The sequence below is a fragment of the Pleurodeles waltl genome, chromosome 6 (assembly GCF_031143425.1).
Source record: "Pleurodeles waltl isolate 20211129_DDA chromosome 6, aPleWal1.hap1.20221129, whole genome shotgun sequence".
NCBI lineage: Eukaryota > Metazoa > Chordata > Amphibia > Caudata > Salamandridae > Pleurodeles > Pleurodeles waltl.
The window spans coordinates 965,855,515-965,869,711 of record NC_090445.1 but is presented as its reverse complement, the minus strand read 5'-3'; the positions used below and the strand labels follow the sequence as shown (position 1 = coordinate 965,869,711).

Sequence of the window (14,197 nt, the reverse complement as noted above, 5' to 3'; positions counted from 1 at the left end):
TTATGACTGGTATCCTAAATAGAGAAGTTGAGTGCGTAATTTGCAGGTAAGCTGAAATTGCTGTAAGATGTATTTTAATGGAAGAAAAAGCTAGCTTTGATTTTTGCAAATGTAGTAAGTATCCTACGATGTCTTTGGCAGATGCGTGTATGGGTTGAATTTGATTATTATGGCAGTAATAAACAAATCTTTTCCACTTATTTGCATAGCAATGTCTAGTGGTAGGTTTCCTAGCTTGTTTTATGACCTCCATACATTCATGTGAAAGGTCCAAGTGTCCGAACTCTAGGACTTCAGGAGCCAGATTGCTAGATTCAGCAATGCTGGATTTGGGTGTCTGATCTGTTTGTGTTGCGTTAACAGATCTGGTATGTTTGGTAGTTTGACATGAGGCACTACTGAGAGGTCTAGTAGTGTTGTGTACCAAGGTTGTCTTGCCCATGTTGGCGCTATTAGTATGAGTTTGAGTTTGTTTTGACTCAACTTGTTTACTAGATATGGAAGGAGTGGGAGAGGGGGAAAAGCGTAAGCAAATATCCCTGACCAACTCATCCATAACGCATTGCCCTGAGACTGATCTTGTGGGTACCTGGATGCGAAGTTTTGGCATTTTGCGTTTTCCTTTGTTGCAAATTGATCTATTTGTGGTGTTCCCCAATTCTGGAAGTAAGTATTCAGTATTTGGGGGTGAATCTCCCATTCGTGGATCTGTTGGTGATCCCGAGAGAGATTGTCTGCTAACTGATTCTGAATTCCTGGAATAAATTGTGCTATTAGGTGAATGTGGTTGTGAATCGCCCAATGCCATATTCTCTGTGCCAGGAGACACAACTGTGTTGAGTGTGTCCCTCCCTGTTTGTTTAGGTAATACATCGTTGTCATGTTGTCTGTTTTGACAAGAATGTGTTTGTGGCTTATTATGGGTTGAAATGCTTTCAGCGCTAGAAATACTGCCAATAGTCCTAAGTGATTTATGTGAAACTGTTTTTGGTGAGTGTCTCATTGTCCTTGGATGCTGTATTGATTGAGGTGTGCTCCCCACCCTATCATGGAGGCATCTGTCGTTATTACATATTGTGGCACTGGGTCTTGGAAAGGCCGCCCTTGGTTTAAATTTATACTGTTCCACCATTGAAGCGAGGTGTATGTTTGGCGGTCTACCAACACCAGATCTAGAAGTTGACCCTGTGCCTGTGACCACTGTGATGCTAGGCACTGTTGTAAGGGTCGCATGTACAATCTTGCGTTTGGGACAATGGCTATGCATGAGGACATCATGCCTAGGAGTTTCATCACCATTTTGACTTGTATTTTTTGTTTTGGATACATGGCCTGTATTACATTGTGAAATGCCTGAACCCTTAGTGGACTTGGAGTGGCAATCCGTTTTGCTGTGTTGATTGTCGCCCCTAAGTATTGCTGTGTTTGACACGGCAGAAGGTGTGACTGTGTAGTTGATTGAGAAACCTAGTTTGTGGAGGGTTTCTATGACATGACATACTTTGTGTGTTGTGAACACCTTTTTAGCGTGTTGGTTTTGATTAACCAATCGTCTAGGTAACGGGAACACATGTATTTGCTGCCTTCTGATATGTGCAGCTACTACTGCCAGGCACTTTGTAAAAACTCTTGGCGCAGTTGTTATTCCGAATGGCAACACAATGAATTGGTAATGTATCCCTTGGAATACAAACCTTAAGTACTTTCTGTGTGAAGGATGTATCGGTGTATGGAAATATGCATCCTTTAGGTCTAGTGTTATCATGTAGTCTTGTTGTTTGAGTAGTGGGATTACGTCTTGTAATGTCACCATGTGAAAGTGATCTGATTTGATGTAGGTATTTAATGTTCGGAGATCTAATATAGGTCTCAGACTCTTGTCTTTTTTGGGTATGAGAAAGTACAGAGTAAACTCCTGTTCCTTTCTGGTGTTTTGGTACTAATTCTATTGCTTTTTTTAGTAGCAATGCTTGAACTTCTAGTCCTAGAAGATCTATATGTTGTTTTGACATATTGTGTGTTTTCGGTGGGACGTTTGGAGGGAATTTGAGAAATTCTATGCAATAACCATGCTGGATAATTGCCAGTACCCAAGTGTCTGTTGTTATCTCCTCCCAATGTTTGTAAAATTGGCTTAGTCTCCCCCCCACAGGTGTTATGTGTTGGGGATGTGTGACTTGGAAGTCACTGCTTGTTTTGAGGGGTCTTGGGGCTTTGGAACTTCCCTCTATTTTTTTGGAATTGTCCCCCTCTATATTGCCCCCGAAAACTTCCCCGCTGATATTGGCTTTGATAAGTGGGCCTTGCTTGTGAGGTTGTGGCCTCTGTAGGCTGACCTCGAAACCCTCCTGTAGGATGTTGGCTCTGTATGTGCTATTTCAAAGTAAGGAATAGCATGCACAGAGTCCAAGGGTTCCCCTTAGAGGTAAAATAGTGGTAAAAATAGATAATACTAATGCTCTATTTTGTGGTAGTGTGGTCGAGCAGTAGGCTTATCCAAGGAGTAGTGTTAAGCATTTGTTGTACATACACATAGACAATAAATGAGGTACACACACTCAGAGACAAATCCAGCCAATAGGTTTTTATATAAAAAAATATCTTTTCTTAGTTTATTTTAAGAACCACAGGTTCAAATTCTACATGTAATATCTTATTCGAAAGGTATTGCAGGTAAGTACTTTAGGAACTTCAAATCATCAAAATTGCATGTATACTTTTCAAGTTATTCACAAATAGCTGTTTTAAAAGTGGACACTTAGTGCAATTTTCACAGTTCCTAGGGGAGGTAAGTATTTGTTAGGTTAACCAGGTAAGTAAGACACTTACAGGGCTTAGTTCTTGGTCCAAGGTAGCCCACCGTTGGGGGTTCAGAGCAACCCCAAAGTCACCACACCAGCAGCTCAGGGCCGGTCAGGTGCAGAGTTCAAAGTGGTGCCCAAAACACATAGGCTAGAATGGAGAGAAGGGGGTGCCCCGGTTCCGGTCTGCTTGCAGGTAAGTACCCGCGTCTTCGGAGGGCAGACCAGGGGGGTTTTGTAGGGCACCGGGGGGGACACAAGTCCACACAGAAATTTCACCCTCAGCAGCGCGGGGGCGGCCGGGTGCAGTGTAGAAACAAGCGTCGGGTTTGTAATGGAAGTCAATGGGAGATCTAGGGATCTCTTCAGCGCTGCAGGCAGGCAAGGGGGGGGTTCCTCGGGGAAACCTCCACTTGGTCAAGGGAGAGGGACTCCTGGGGGTCACTCCTCCAGTGAAAGTCCGGTCCTTCAGGTCCTGGGGGCTGCGGGTGCAGGGTCTCTCCCAGGTGTCGGGACTTAGGATTCAAAGAGTCGCGGTCAGGGGAAGCCTCGGGATTCCCTCTGCAGGCGGCGCTGTGGGGGCTCAGGGGGGACAGGTTTTTGTACTCACAGTCTTAGAGTAGTCCTGGGGTCCCTCCTGAGGTGTTGGATCGCCACCAGCCGAGTCGGGGTCGCCGGGTGCAGTGTTGCAAGTCTCACGCTTCTTGCGGGGAGCTTGCAGGGTTCTTTAAAGCTGCTGGAAACAAAGTTGCAGCTTTTCTTGGAGCAGGTCCGCTGTCCTCGGGAGTTTCTTGTCTTTTCGAAGCAGGGGCAGTCCTCAGAGGATGTCGAGGTCGCTGGTCCCTTTGGAAGGCGTCGCTGGAGCAGGATCTTTGGAAGGCAGGAGACAGGCCGGTGAGTTTCTGGAGCCAAGGCAGTTGTCGTCTTCTGGTCTTCCGCTGCAGGGGTTTTTCAGCTGGGCAGTCCTTCTTCTTGTAGTTGCAGGAATCTAATTTTCTAGGGTTCAGGGTAGCCCTTAAATACTAAATTTAAGGGCGTGTTTAGGTCTGGGGGGTTAGTAGCCAATGGCTACTAGACCTGAGGGTGGGTACACCCTCTTTGTGCCTCCTCCCAAGGGGAGGGGGTCACAATCCTAACCCTATTGGGGGAATCCTCCATCTGCAAGATGGAGGATTTCTAAAAGTTAGAGTCACTTCAGCTCAGGACACCTTAGGGGCTGTCCTGACTGGCCAGTGACTCCTCCTTGTTTTTCTCATTATTTTCTCTGGCCTTGCCGCCAAAAGTGGGGCCTGGCCGGAGGGGGCGGGCAACTCCACTAGCTGGAGTGTCCTGCTGGGTTGGCACAAAGGAGGTGAGCCTTTGAGGCTCACCGCCAGGTGTGACAATTCCTGCCTGGGGGAGGTGTTAGCATCTCCACCCAGTGCAGGCTTTGTTACTGGCCTCAGAGTGACAAAGGCACTCTCCCCATGGGGCCAGCAACATGTCTCGGTTTGTGGCAGGCTGCTAAAACTAGTCAGCCTACACAGATAGTCGGTTAAGTTTCAGGGGGCACCTCTAAGGTGCCCTCTGGGGTGTATTTTACAATAAAATGTACACTGGCATCAGTGTGCATTTATTGTGCTGAGAAGTTTGATACCAAACTTCCCAGTTTTCAGTGTAGCCATTATGGTGCTGTGGAGTTCGTGTTTGACAAACTCCCAGACCATATACTCTTATGGCTACCCTGCACTTACAATGTCTAAGGTTTTGTTTAGACACTGTAGGGGTACCATGCTCATGCACTGGTACCCTCACCTATGGTATAGTGCACCCTGCCTTAGGGCTGTAAGGCCTGCTAGAGGGGTGTCTTACCTATACTGCATAGGCAGTGAGAGGCTGGCATGGCACCCTGAGGGGAGTGCCATGTCGACTTACTCGTTTTGTCCTCACTAGCACACACAAGCTGGCAAGCAGTGTGTCTGTGCTGAGTGAGAGGTCTCCAGGGTGGCATAAGACATGCTGCAGCCCTTAGAGACCTTCCTTGGCATCAGGGCCCTTGGTACTAGAAGTACCAGTTACAAGGGACTTATCTGGATGCCAGGGTCTGCCAATTGTGGATACAAAAGTACAGGTTAGGGAAAGAACACTGGTGCTGGGGCCTGGTTAGCAGGCCTCAGCACACTTTCAATTGTAAACATAGCATCAGCAAAGGCAAAAAGTCAGGGGGCAACCATGCCAAGGAGTAATTTCCTTACACCTCCCCTAAATTGTGTTTTGCGAAATGTGCCTCTGCTTTGGGGGGAGTAGAGTGCGCCCATGGCTTTTGCGGTATCAGTATCTTTTTTGAGTTTTTCAATAGCAGTGTCGACTTCCGGCCCAAACAACTGCTGTTCATTAAAGGGCATATTCAGCACGGCTTGTTGTATTTCCGGCTTGAATCCCGACGTACGCAACCATGCGTGTCTCCTTATCGTTATTGCAGTATTTACTGTCCTTGCAGCCGTATCTGCTGCGTCCATTGATGACCGTATCTGATTATTGGAGATACTTTGTCCTTCTCCTACCACTTGTTGTGCCCTTTTCTGGAACTCTTTGGGTAAGTGTTCTATGAAATGCTGCATTTCGTCCCAATGAGCTCTAGCGTATCTTGCCAAAAGTGCTTGTGAATTGGCAATACGCCATTGGTTTGCTGCTTGTGCTGCAACTCTTTTACCCGCAGCATCAAATTTGCAACTCTCCTTGTCTGGAGGTGGTGCATCTCCCGAGGTATGAGAGTTTGCTCTCTTGCGAGCTGCCCCAACAACCACAGAATCTGGTGTTAATTGCTGCGTAATATAAACAGGGTCTGTTGGTGGTGGCTTGTACTTCTTTTCCACCCTTGGAGTTATGGCTCTGCCTTTTACAGGATCCTGAAATATTTGTTTGGAATGTTTTAGCATTCCCGGGAGCATAGGTAAGCTTTGGTATTGGCTATGAGTGAGGAGAGTGTATTAAACAAAAAGTAATCCTCAATTGGTTCTGAATGCAAGGTGACGTTATGAAACACAGCTGCCCTTGAGACCACCTGCGTGTAGGATGTACTGTCTTCAGGTGGCGACGGCCTCGCAGGGTAACAGTCTGGGCTGTTATCTGATACAGGGGCATCATAAAGGTCCCATGCATCAGGATCATCTTGACTCATTGCAGTATGAGTCGGGGATTGCATCAGTGGTGGAGTGGCTACCGGTGATGTGTGCATCGATGGTGGTGGAGATGGTGGTGGAGTTGTTTGTCTTGCCACCTTTGCCTGTGGCTGCTTGTCCTTTTCTTGAAAGGCAAGTCTTCTTTTCATCTTAATTGGGGGAAGAGTGCTTATCTTCCCTGTGTCTTTTTGAATGTGGAGCCTTCTTTGAGTGTAGTCTGGCTCAACAGATTCAAGTTCCTCTCCGAACTTATGTCCTTGCATCTGGGAGGACAATCCCTGTTCCTCTGTGTAGGAACCTGTTTTCAGTTCCGAGGCTGGATGTTTCGGAATCGAAATCTTTTCGGTCGCCTTTTTGGGCTCCGAGGAAACCTTCTTTATTTTTGGCGTCGTGGTGTCTCGGTGCCGAACCATTTCGGTGCCACTGTCTCGGTGCTGAATCTGTTCGGAGCCGATGTCTCGGGCCCGAGATTGCTGTGTGGCGGTATCTCGACCGGAGTCGGATGACTTCGCCACATGCATGCCCTTTTTCGGTGCCGATGATCGGTCACCTATTTTTCGGGTTAAGCCATGGCCTGTTGGCGGTGGCGTCCCCTGGGCTTTTGTTGTCTTCTCGTGAGTTTTATGTTTCGACGTCTTACTCACGGTTTTCGGCGTTTCTTCGGGATCGAGCTCGTCAGAGTCCGATTCATGGATGGAGAAGGTTTCTTCTTCCTCCTCGAAACGCCCTTGTCCTGTCGGCACCGACGCCATCTGCAGTCTTCTCGCTCTTCGGTCTCTTAATGTCTTCCTCGACCGAAACGCTCGACAGGCTTCACAGGTATCCTCCTTGTGCTCTGGAGACAGACACAAGTTACAGACCAGATGCTGATCTGTATATGGATACTTATGACATTTTGGGCAGAAGCGGAATGGGGTCTGTTCCATCAGCCTTGAAGAGACACGTGGCCGGGCCGACCAGGCCACGACGGGGGGGATCGAAAAAACCCCGAAGGGCCACCGGAGCTCTTCAAAAGTCGGTGTCGATCTGTTGTAACTAACCCGATAACGAACGCAAACAATACCGACAATTTTTCCGAGATTCTAACTAACTTTCCGACCCGAAACACGGAGCGAAAAGGAACACGTCCGAACCCGATGGCGGAAAAAAAACAATCTAAGATGGAGTCGACGCCCATGCGCAATGGAGCCGAAATGGGAGGAGTCCCTCGATCTCGTGACTCGAAAAGACTTCTTCGAAGAAAAACAACTTGTAACACTCAGAGCCCAACACCAGATGGCGGGATGTGCACAGCATGTGTATCTGCAGCTACACATGCCATTGAACATATATATATATATATATATACACACACACACACACACACACACACACGGCAAATCCAATAGGTCTCACCTATGCAAGAGCTGCTGGCTTTGTTTGCCAATGTGTTTTTGCCATGTTGTACACCAGCGTGAGTGTTCAGCATGGCTAAAAGTTAGTGGCACAGTTTGGAGCAGAGTGGCGTAGAGGAGAGTGGAGTGGTATAGAGTGACGGAGAGTAGAGTGATATAGAGCGGCACAGAATGGAGGAGAGTAGAGTGGCAGAGTGGAGGCGAGTAGAGTGGCACAGAGTGAAAGGTCGCAGAGTGGTGGGTCATAGAAGGACTGTCAGAGTGGAGGAGCGTAGAGTGGCGTAGATTAGAGTGGGGCACAGCAGAGCATCACCTAGTGTATTGATTTGTTTTGATAATATTAAAATATTTGCTTCCTCAACATTTCAAAATTACAAAAAGTGCTTTGCTAGTGCTTTCCTAATTCTGATATACCTTGTATTATTTGCATGGTTCATTTACAGATATTAACATTTGTTTGAAAAAGTAACATTGCACAGCCTTCCTCCAATACACCCCCCAGTATGATTGTCAAATAAATCCTCTCACTTTGAAGTCAAAGAAAGAAAAGTAAACACCAAGCTCCCTCGGAAGAGATCGACCGACATTTGACTTCAGCCTTTGGATAAACAGCAAACGTGACAACATAACAAAATATAAAGTAAAAGGGCCAGGCTCCAAAGAAGGGACAGACATACTAGACAGCCTAAAATACAAAGTGAGCAAATAGAAAGCAAGAAACTGAGCTAAAAAGCAAAGCCAAATGCCAATGATAAGGAAAGGCAGAATGTATTCCCAGAGAAGCTTTCCGAATGACCACAAGAAGTCTTCCAAACCAGACAGCACAGCTGTATGGTAGACTTTGACCTAAAAAAGGGAGTTTTGGGCTTTGCCACTGCTTTAAAAGGCAAAGTTGAAATAGCAGTTTTAAACTACTCTACCAGACTGCAGTGGCAGACTGGGAGGCATGTTTTCCTTTGTCATACTTAAGGTAGCACAGAAAGTGCTGCAGGCCCTGAGGTACACTAACTTAGAGGCCTTGGGGTACTTTAGTGGTATATACTTGGGACTTTTAAGTCAAGGTAAGGCAATTGGGTGTGAGTCAAACAACCTATACTTCAGATGTTTATAGCACTGGCACTGAGGTCAGGCTAGTAGGTCCCAGTGCACTCAGACAAAGAAAAAAAAAGAAAAAAGAAAAAAGAAAAAAAGAAAAAAGAAAAGAAAAAAAAGAAAGAAAAACCATAGCAGCATCAGTTCAAAACTTTGGGGTAATCATGCAAAAAGAAGCACTTACTTACATTCAAGCCTTTCTGTGGTTGTCCAATCAGCCCATGTTTGAATCACCCACTGTGACTTGTTTCTTGAAGGTTTCAAAGCACCTTTCTGCCTTCCCCTTTCATTATGTCCCAGTGGGATTTGAATTTGTTTTTAGCCTTTCTGAGGTATATGTTTCCCTTGAATCCATGCATAGCTGTCCTCTGATGTCTGATTCTTAAGACTGTCTTCTTGGTTGCCACTACACTGGCATGGAGAATGAACAAGATTCAGGCCCTTTCTGTTAACTCAGTGTGCTACACCTTCTACCCGAAAGAAATGGTTCTTTGGACTCCTGCCTCCTGTCTTCCAAAAGTGGTGACTCCCTTTCACGTCGGTCAGACATTCAAACTTTTCATGTTCTTTGCTCCCCCTCACCCTTCTAAGGATGTCAAGAGGCACCTTTGTTTGGATTCAAATAGGGTTCTCAGCTTTTGTATTAATCCTACCACATGACACCGGCTAGACGATCAGCTTTTCACTGGTATCACTTAAGCAAAGAAAGGCAGAACAGTGGAGAAGAGGACGATCTGTTGATGGATTGTACAAGGCATTAAAATCTGCTGCGTATAGTTAAAAAAAAAACAAAAAAAAAACCTTTAGATGGCTTGAGGGCTTATGCAACCAGAGCCAGAACTGCTATTACTATGCTTGCACATAGATGACTTTCCTGGACATAAGCCAGGTGGCTACATAGGCACTGTTTCATACATTCACAAACTACTACTGTCTGGAGAGTCAAGAAAGTTGAGAGGGGCATTCTGCCTGGTTGGTCCTACTGGAATTTCTAGTTTGAGCCAGTTCGCAGTCACTCCACTGGGGAAGTTAGTGCTTCGATATCAATAAGTTAATAAGGTAAGGAATCCGAAGTAAAAAAATCTCCTCTAGAAGAACAAATTACTTTTCTTCGGTAATACCTTATCTGGTATAGATTCTCTTCCAAACTTGGCTCTTTTTTCTCAAAGGTCCTTCTTAAGAGTTTGTACACTGGTCCAAACTATTCTGATGTAGTTTCTCCTGTGGCCGCAGATTATGTTAGCGAGCATGCCACATACGGAGCGGATGATAGATGCTTCACGATCTACCAAAATGTGAAGTTACTGATCAAGATTTTATCAATCCAGTTCGATGTCTGGGAAATATTCTACAGTAAGAATCAGTGGTTAGAGGTCTCTCCCAGAAATAACATCAAAATCAAGTGACCAGAAAAACCAGATAAATCTGTAATATTGGTTTCAAGAAGAGACTTCAGAGGGAATTTCCAGCATAAGGACACAAACTACAGAAACACAGATCAGGAAATCCTATTGGCTGAAACTAGGAGAGTTTGGAATCAAGGGCAATAAGAATTTATATTTATTTGGTCTGCTGGATTAGTACACCAACTCCCTGCAGCACAGTTTGGCTGCTAGTTTACGTGGGAAAGAAGGTAGCCTACTGGAAAGACCATTCATATGTATAGGATGTCTAAAACTGTATATGCTGTTTAGTAACACAATGATGATGCTATTAGGTAAACCACTGCAAGAGATGCAAGCCCACCCTGCATTTTTGACTGTGGTTCCAATATAAAATGTATACATGTTTGCAAAATTTAACAATTTCTGGATATTTATAACGTTCCTAGAGGGTGCCTTGATCAAATGCATATACATGCACTACAGTGGAAGCAACAGTTTTTTTTTCAAAATAAAACGTATCCAAAATCATATTTTCAATTTGTTAGGAGGCAAAGGTTACCAATAGTTTTTCAGGTTTGGTATAATCAGAAATGAGGAATAAAATTCTTGGTAGAATATTATGCCCTTTAGTCTTCGACATTCCTGGACTGCCTGGTCATCACTCTGACAAAATCCAGTGTTCTCTGCTCTGGATTCTAAAGGCGAGCCAGATTGCAGTGAGTGTAGGACGATTGGTGCGTTCATGTCAGCTGCAGCCTCTTTTTACCTCCCTGTACTTTCATTAAAGGATTTTTTTATTTTTTTTAAATTTTACCAGCCACCAGTCTCTCATCCATTTTAACATACAATCCAAAAGCGGACATAATATTTTTAAAGACCTAATATAAAAACTTTAATATAATTTTGTCACCATACGGAACATTACTAAACGTATTGTTGCAAGCCACCACAGCACGTAATTTAGGGATGATGTTGGACAATCATGTTTCCTTTGGTTTGCATGTAGGTGGTGTGGTGGGAAATTTTTATATATGCCCTCGTCACTTCTTGGCTTGACTACGCCAACTCTTTACTAGGGTCTACAAGCATATCAACTCTGAAGACTCCAGTTGGTACAGAAATCTGCTGAGGAGATCAAATGCACCCACCCTCATCTTAAAGAGCTGCACTAGTTACCAATCAAGGAGGGAGTACGGTTCAAGGGGCTCTAGCTGGATATTAGACCACTCTATTGGGCTGCTCCTCGGTACCTGGTCAAGAGGATTATTTGTCAGCAGCCAGCAAGAACCCTTCGGTCCTCTGATGTTCTGCTGGCAGTGGTCCAGCAAATTAAAAGTAAAAAGTGGGATGGAACCTCCTTCGCTTTTCTTGCTGACAGGGCCTGGAATTCCCTCCCTGTTCATCTACGGGGTATGAAAGATGTACTCTCCTTCAAAACGCAACCTTAAAACCAGGCTCTTTGAACCAGCATATCAGTAAACTGTTTTAGTAATAGGTGGTCAACAAATCTCTTAGTGCCAGGACACTGAGTAGCTGTGCACTCTACAAATCCTTTGACTGAAATGGGACAGGTGGATTCCCACACAGGAAAATGACATTTCTGAAGCATCCCGTCTCTTGGCAAAGTAGATATTTTATAAAATTCCACAACTCTGGAATGGTTAGCGGAATTATTAAAAAATAAATATGTCCATAACGTCTTAAGTATAGGGAAAGTTCGAAGACAAGGAGGTAAAAGTATTCAATAATATGCAATAATTTTAGTAATCCGATTCACTTTGTTTTGATTGCCTTCCCAGCAGCTTAGTAGCAAAAGCAATCTGCCTATTGATGAGTCGCAAATTAAGCAAGTAACCCCACTTAGTCCTCTATTTTCTTACCACAAATTCAGAGCTAGCATTCACTGAACCATGAGGCAAAAAAAAAAAAAAAAAAAAAAAAAAGGTCTGTGGCTTTCTGAAGCATCTAAACCTGTCACTTGTACCCCGGAAAAATAAATCTTTGCAGAAAACTAGGAACTGTAACCACCAGATTGCGTAGTTGAAGCAACTCAATTCCCTACTATAATCTTCCTTAGAGCTAGACTGCATTCCCATACCTCCCTGCCTTACCACAAAGTAAAGCTGTGTTTTTGTTAAATTTGTTTGCATTTGCCATTCAAAGTTCTTACTGTAGCCATGCATGTCTCTTAATCCCCCCACCCCCATAGTTACTTAGCAAAATCCTATATGCTGTCTGCTTGACTAGATTTGCATTTTATAAAATACATCTAGCCCCAATAAATTAAATAAATTCATACTACACTCATCAAGTATCCACTAAACAGACTCATCCCTCTGCTCTCAGGGGGTTCCTTAATTCCACAAAAAATACAACCCAATCATTTGATTCACAGTGGCTCCTCAGCAGCAGAAGAAACCTCAGCTCGTCAAAAGAAAAGAAATATGAAAAAACATCAAATTCCACTTGCTTTTAATGAAAAAGGAACCTAAATATGGAGGTAGGAAAACTTTAGATAATCACAGGACACTTCAGTGTTGCTAGATCCATGCACAATTTTCTACCTTGTTCTGGTGACATCGGGGCCGAGCATGCCCTACAAGAAGTTATCAATAGTACGTCTCCAGAGTCACATTAACAGTCATTTGTAGTACTAAAGGCATGTTTCAGGAACGAATAAATACCCTGTGCTAATACACAACTCATTCATGAAAAGCTGGCTGACATGGGATAAAAAGACTCAATTTAACAAAAATCTCTAATGATCCGCATGTAGATCAAAAAGAGGCTAGACAATTGCTAACAAATGCAGTGTTAAATCCTTCAAGTCTCAAGGACATTTTCAAAAAATTTATAGACTTACCTCAAGTGGCATTAACCTTATTAACGTTGCAAAACACTGAGTAGCCATGAAACGCACACTGTCCGTTTGATCACTCATCCTGCCCAATACTGGTACCACCAGGAGAACTATGTATGGGACAATGCCAACTTCTAACTGTTCCATTACACCTGTGTTTCCAATTAAGGAGCATGTTTATTATGAGCAAAAGAGTTTGCATGTAACAGCACAAAACAGGGGGTGAATAATTATTGCCCCTGCACCTCTTCCCCAATCTAAGCTTTATTTAATTTTGGCAGCAATTTTTATGGCTGATAGTCTTTCCATGGATTACTCCTCAAACATATCCAGCTGAACCAAGGGCAAGGTTGATCCTTGTCAGATGTCTTAACTGCCACAAACATTCGCAACTCAAGACCCAGGATTTAAAAAAATGTATATATATTATGACAAAAACACAACAGCACTTACATACAACTCAAGCACCAGATGTGTTCTCAAACAAAAACATCAGCAATGAACCAGTTACTACTGAGAAGCAACGTAGAGCATTGTATAGGTGATAAACGAAGATGGGAGGGAGCACAACTTCCACAGTACAGCTTTACTGACAGGAATGAGGAAGTTGGTAGAGAGAAGTACCCATATGACTTGATTACATCCAACATATTTGGTGTGGCAAATAATTAACATCCTTAAAAACCAGTGCAGTACATTCAACTGTAACTCATCAATACACCTCAAGGGTTCAATCTACGATACTCAGGAGGAATGTTAATTTCTAAGCTATGGCCATTTTACAGTTTGGCAAGTTGTAGAGCAGGATGTGGAATCCATGAAGCAGTATGTTTAAAGTGGAAGGCAACAGAGGATTCCAGATACCAAATATTGAACAAGTGACTTACCAGCTAGTCACCTCTCAGCAAAGGTAGTTTTTACTTGTAGAATCAACTCACTGTTTGGCATATGTTTCATGTGTTATTTTACTGGTGGTGCTGCTGAGAGGGGAGCCTGCATCCAGTAACTGATAGCCATTGTGCGCGGTTGGGGGTGGGGGGCAGGTTGAAGGTTAGGAAACTGTGGAAAGTGCAATTGTGTTGTCCGTGAACACCAGCATTAGCCTTCTTTTGATGGAAGGAAGAAAGGCTTTACATGCCAATTGGATTGCTTGGAGCTCTACTAGGTTAATGTGAAGCCAGGACTCCACCAGGAATCAGTCCTACAATCTCCACCTCTCCCAGATGGCTGCAAAAGGCCAGGAGTGTTGCATCTGCCAGTACCATCATCTGTGGTTGGTGATGGGTGGGGGTGGAGGGAGGATGGTCTGCCACTGTCCTAATCAAAATTTGTCAGCCACCACTGTGGGTCTTTTGCAGTTCCCTCTGGCATCTGGACCAGGTCAGAGAGATTCCCCTGATGCAGTGCTCACTGCAGAGCCCTCATATGCCAACTGGCATGTGTCACAAGATGGATGCAGGAGGCCATGAGGCCCAACAGCCTTAGGTTCAGTCTCTCTGAAATA

At 44.3% G+C, this 14,197-nt stretch overlaps 1 protein-coding gene across 2 annotated transcripts in view; it reads right to left on the bottom strand.

The window, feature by feature from the left end:
- BTAF1 (B-TFIID TATA-box binding protein associated factor 1) overlaps positions 1-14,197 on the bottom strand; it is a 927,996-nt gene that overhangs the window by 275,305 nt on the left and 638,494 nt on the right. For both annotated transcript variants that reach the window (XM_069239796.1, XM_069239795.1), the window contains exon 25: positions 12,697-12,845. In XM_069239796.1, coding sequence (XP_069095897.1) covers positions 12,697-12,845 — 149 coding nt within the window. The remainder of the gene's footprint in view (positions 1-12,696; positions 12,846-14,197) is intronic.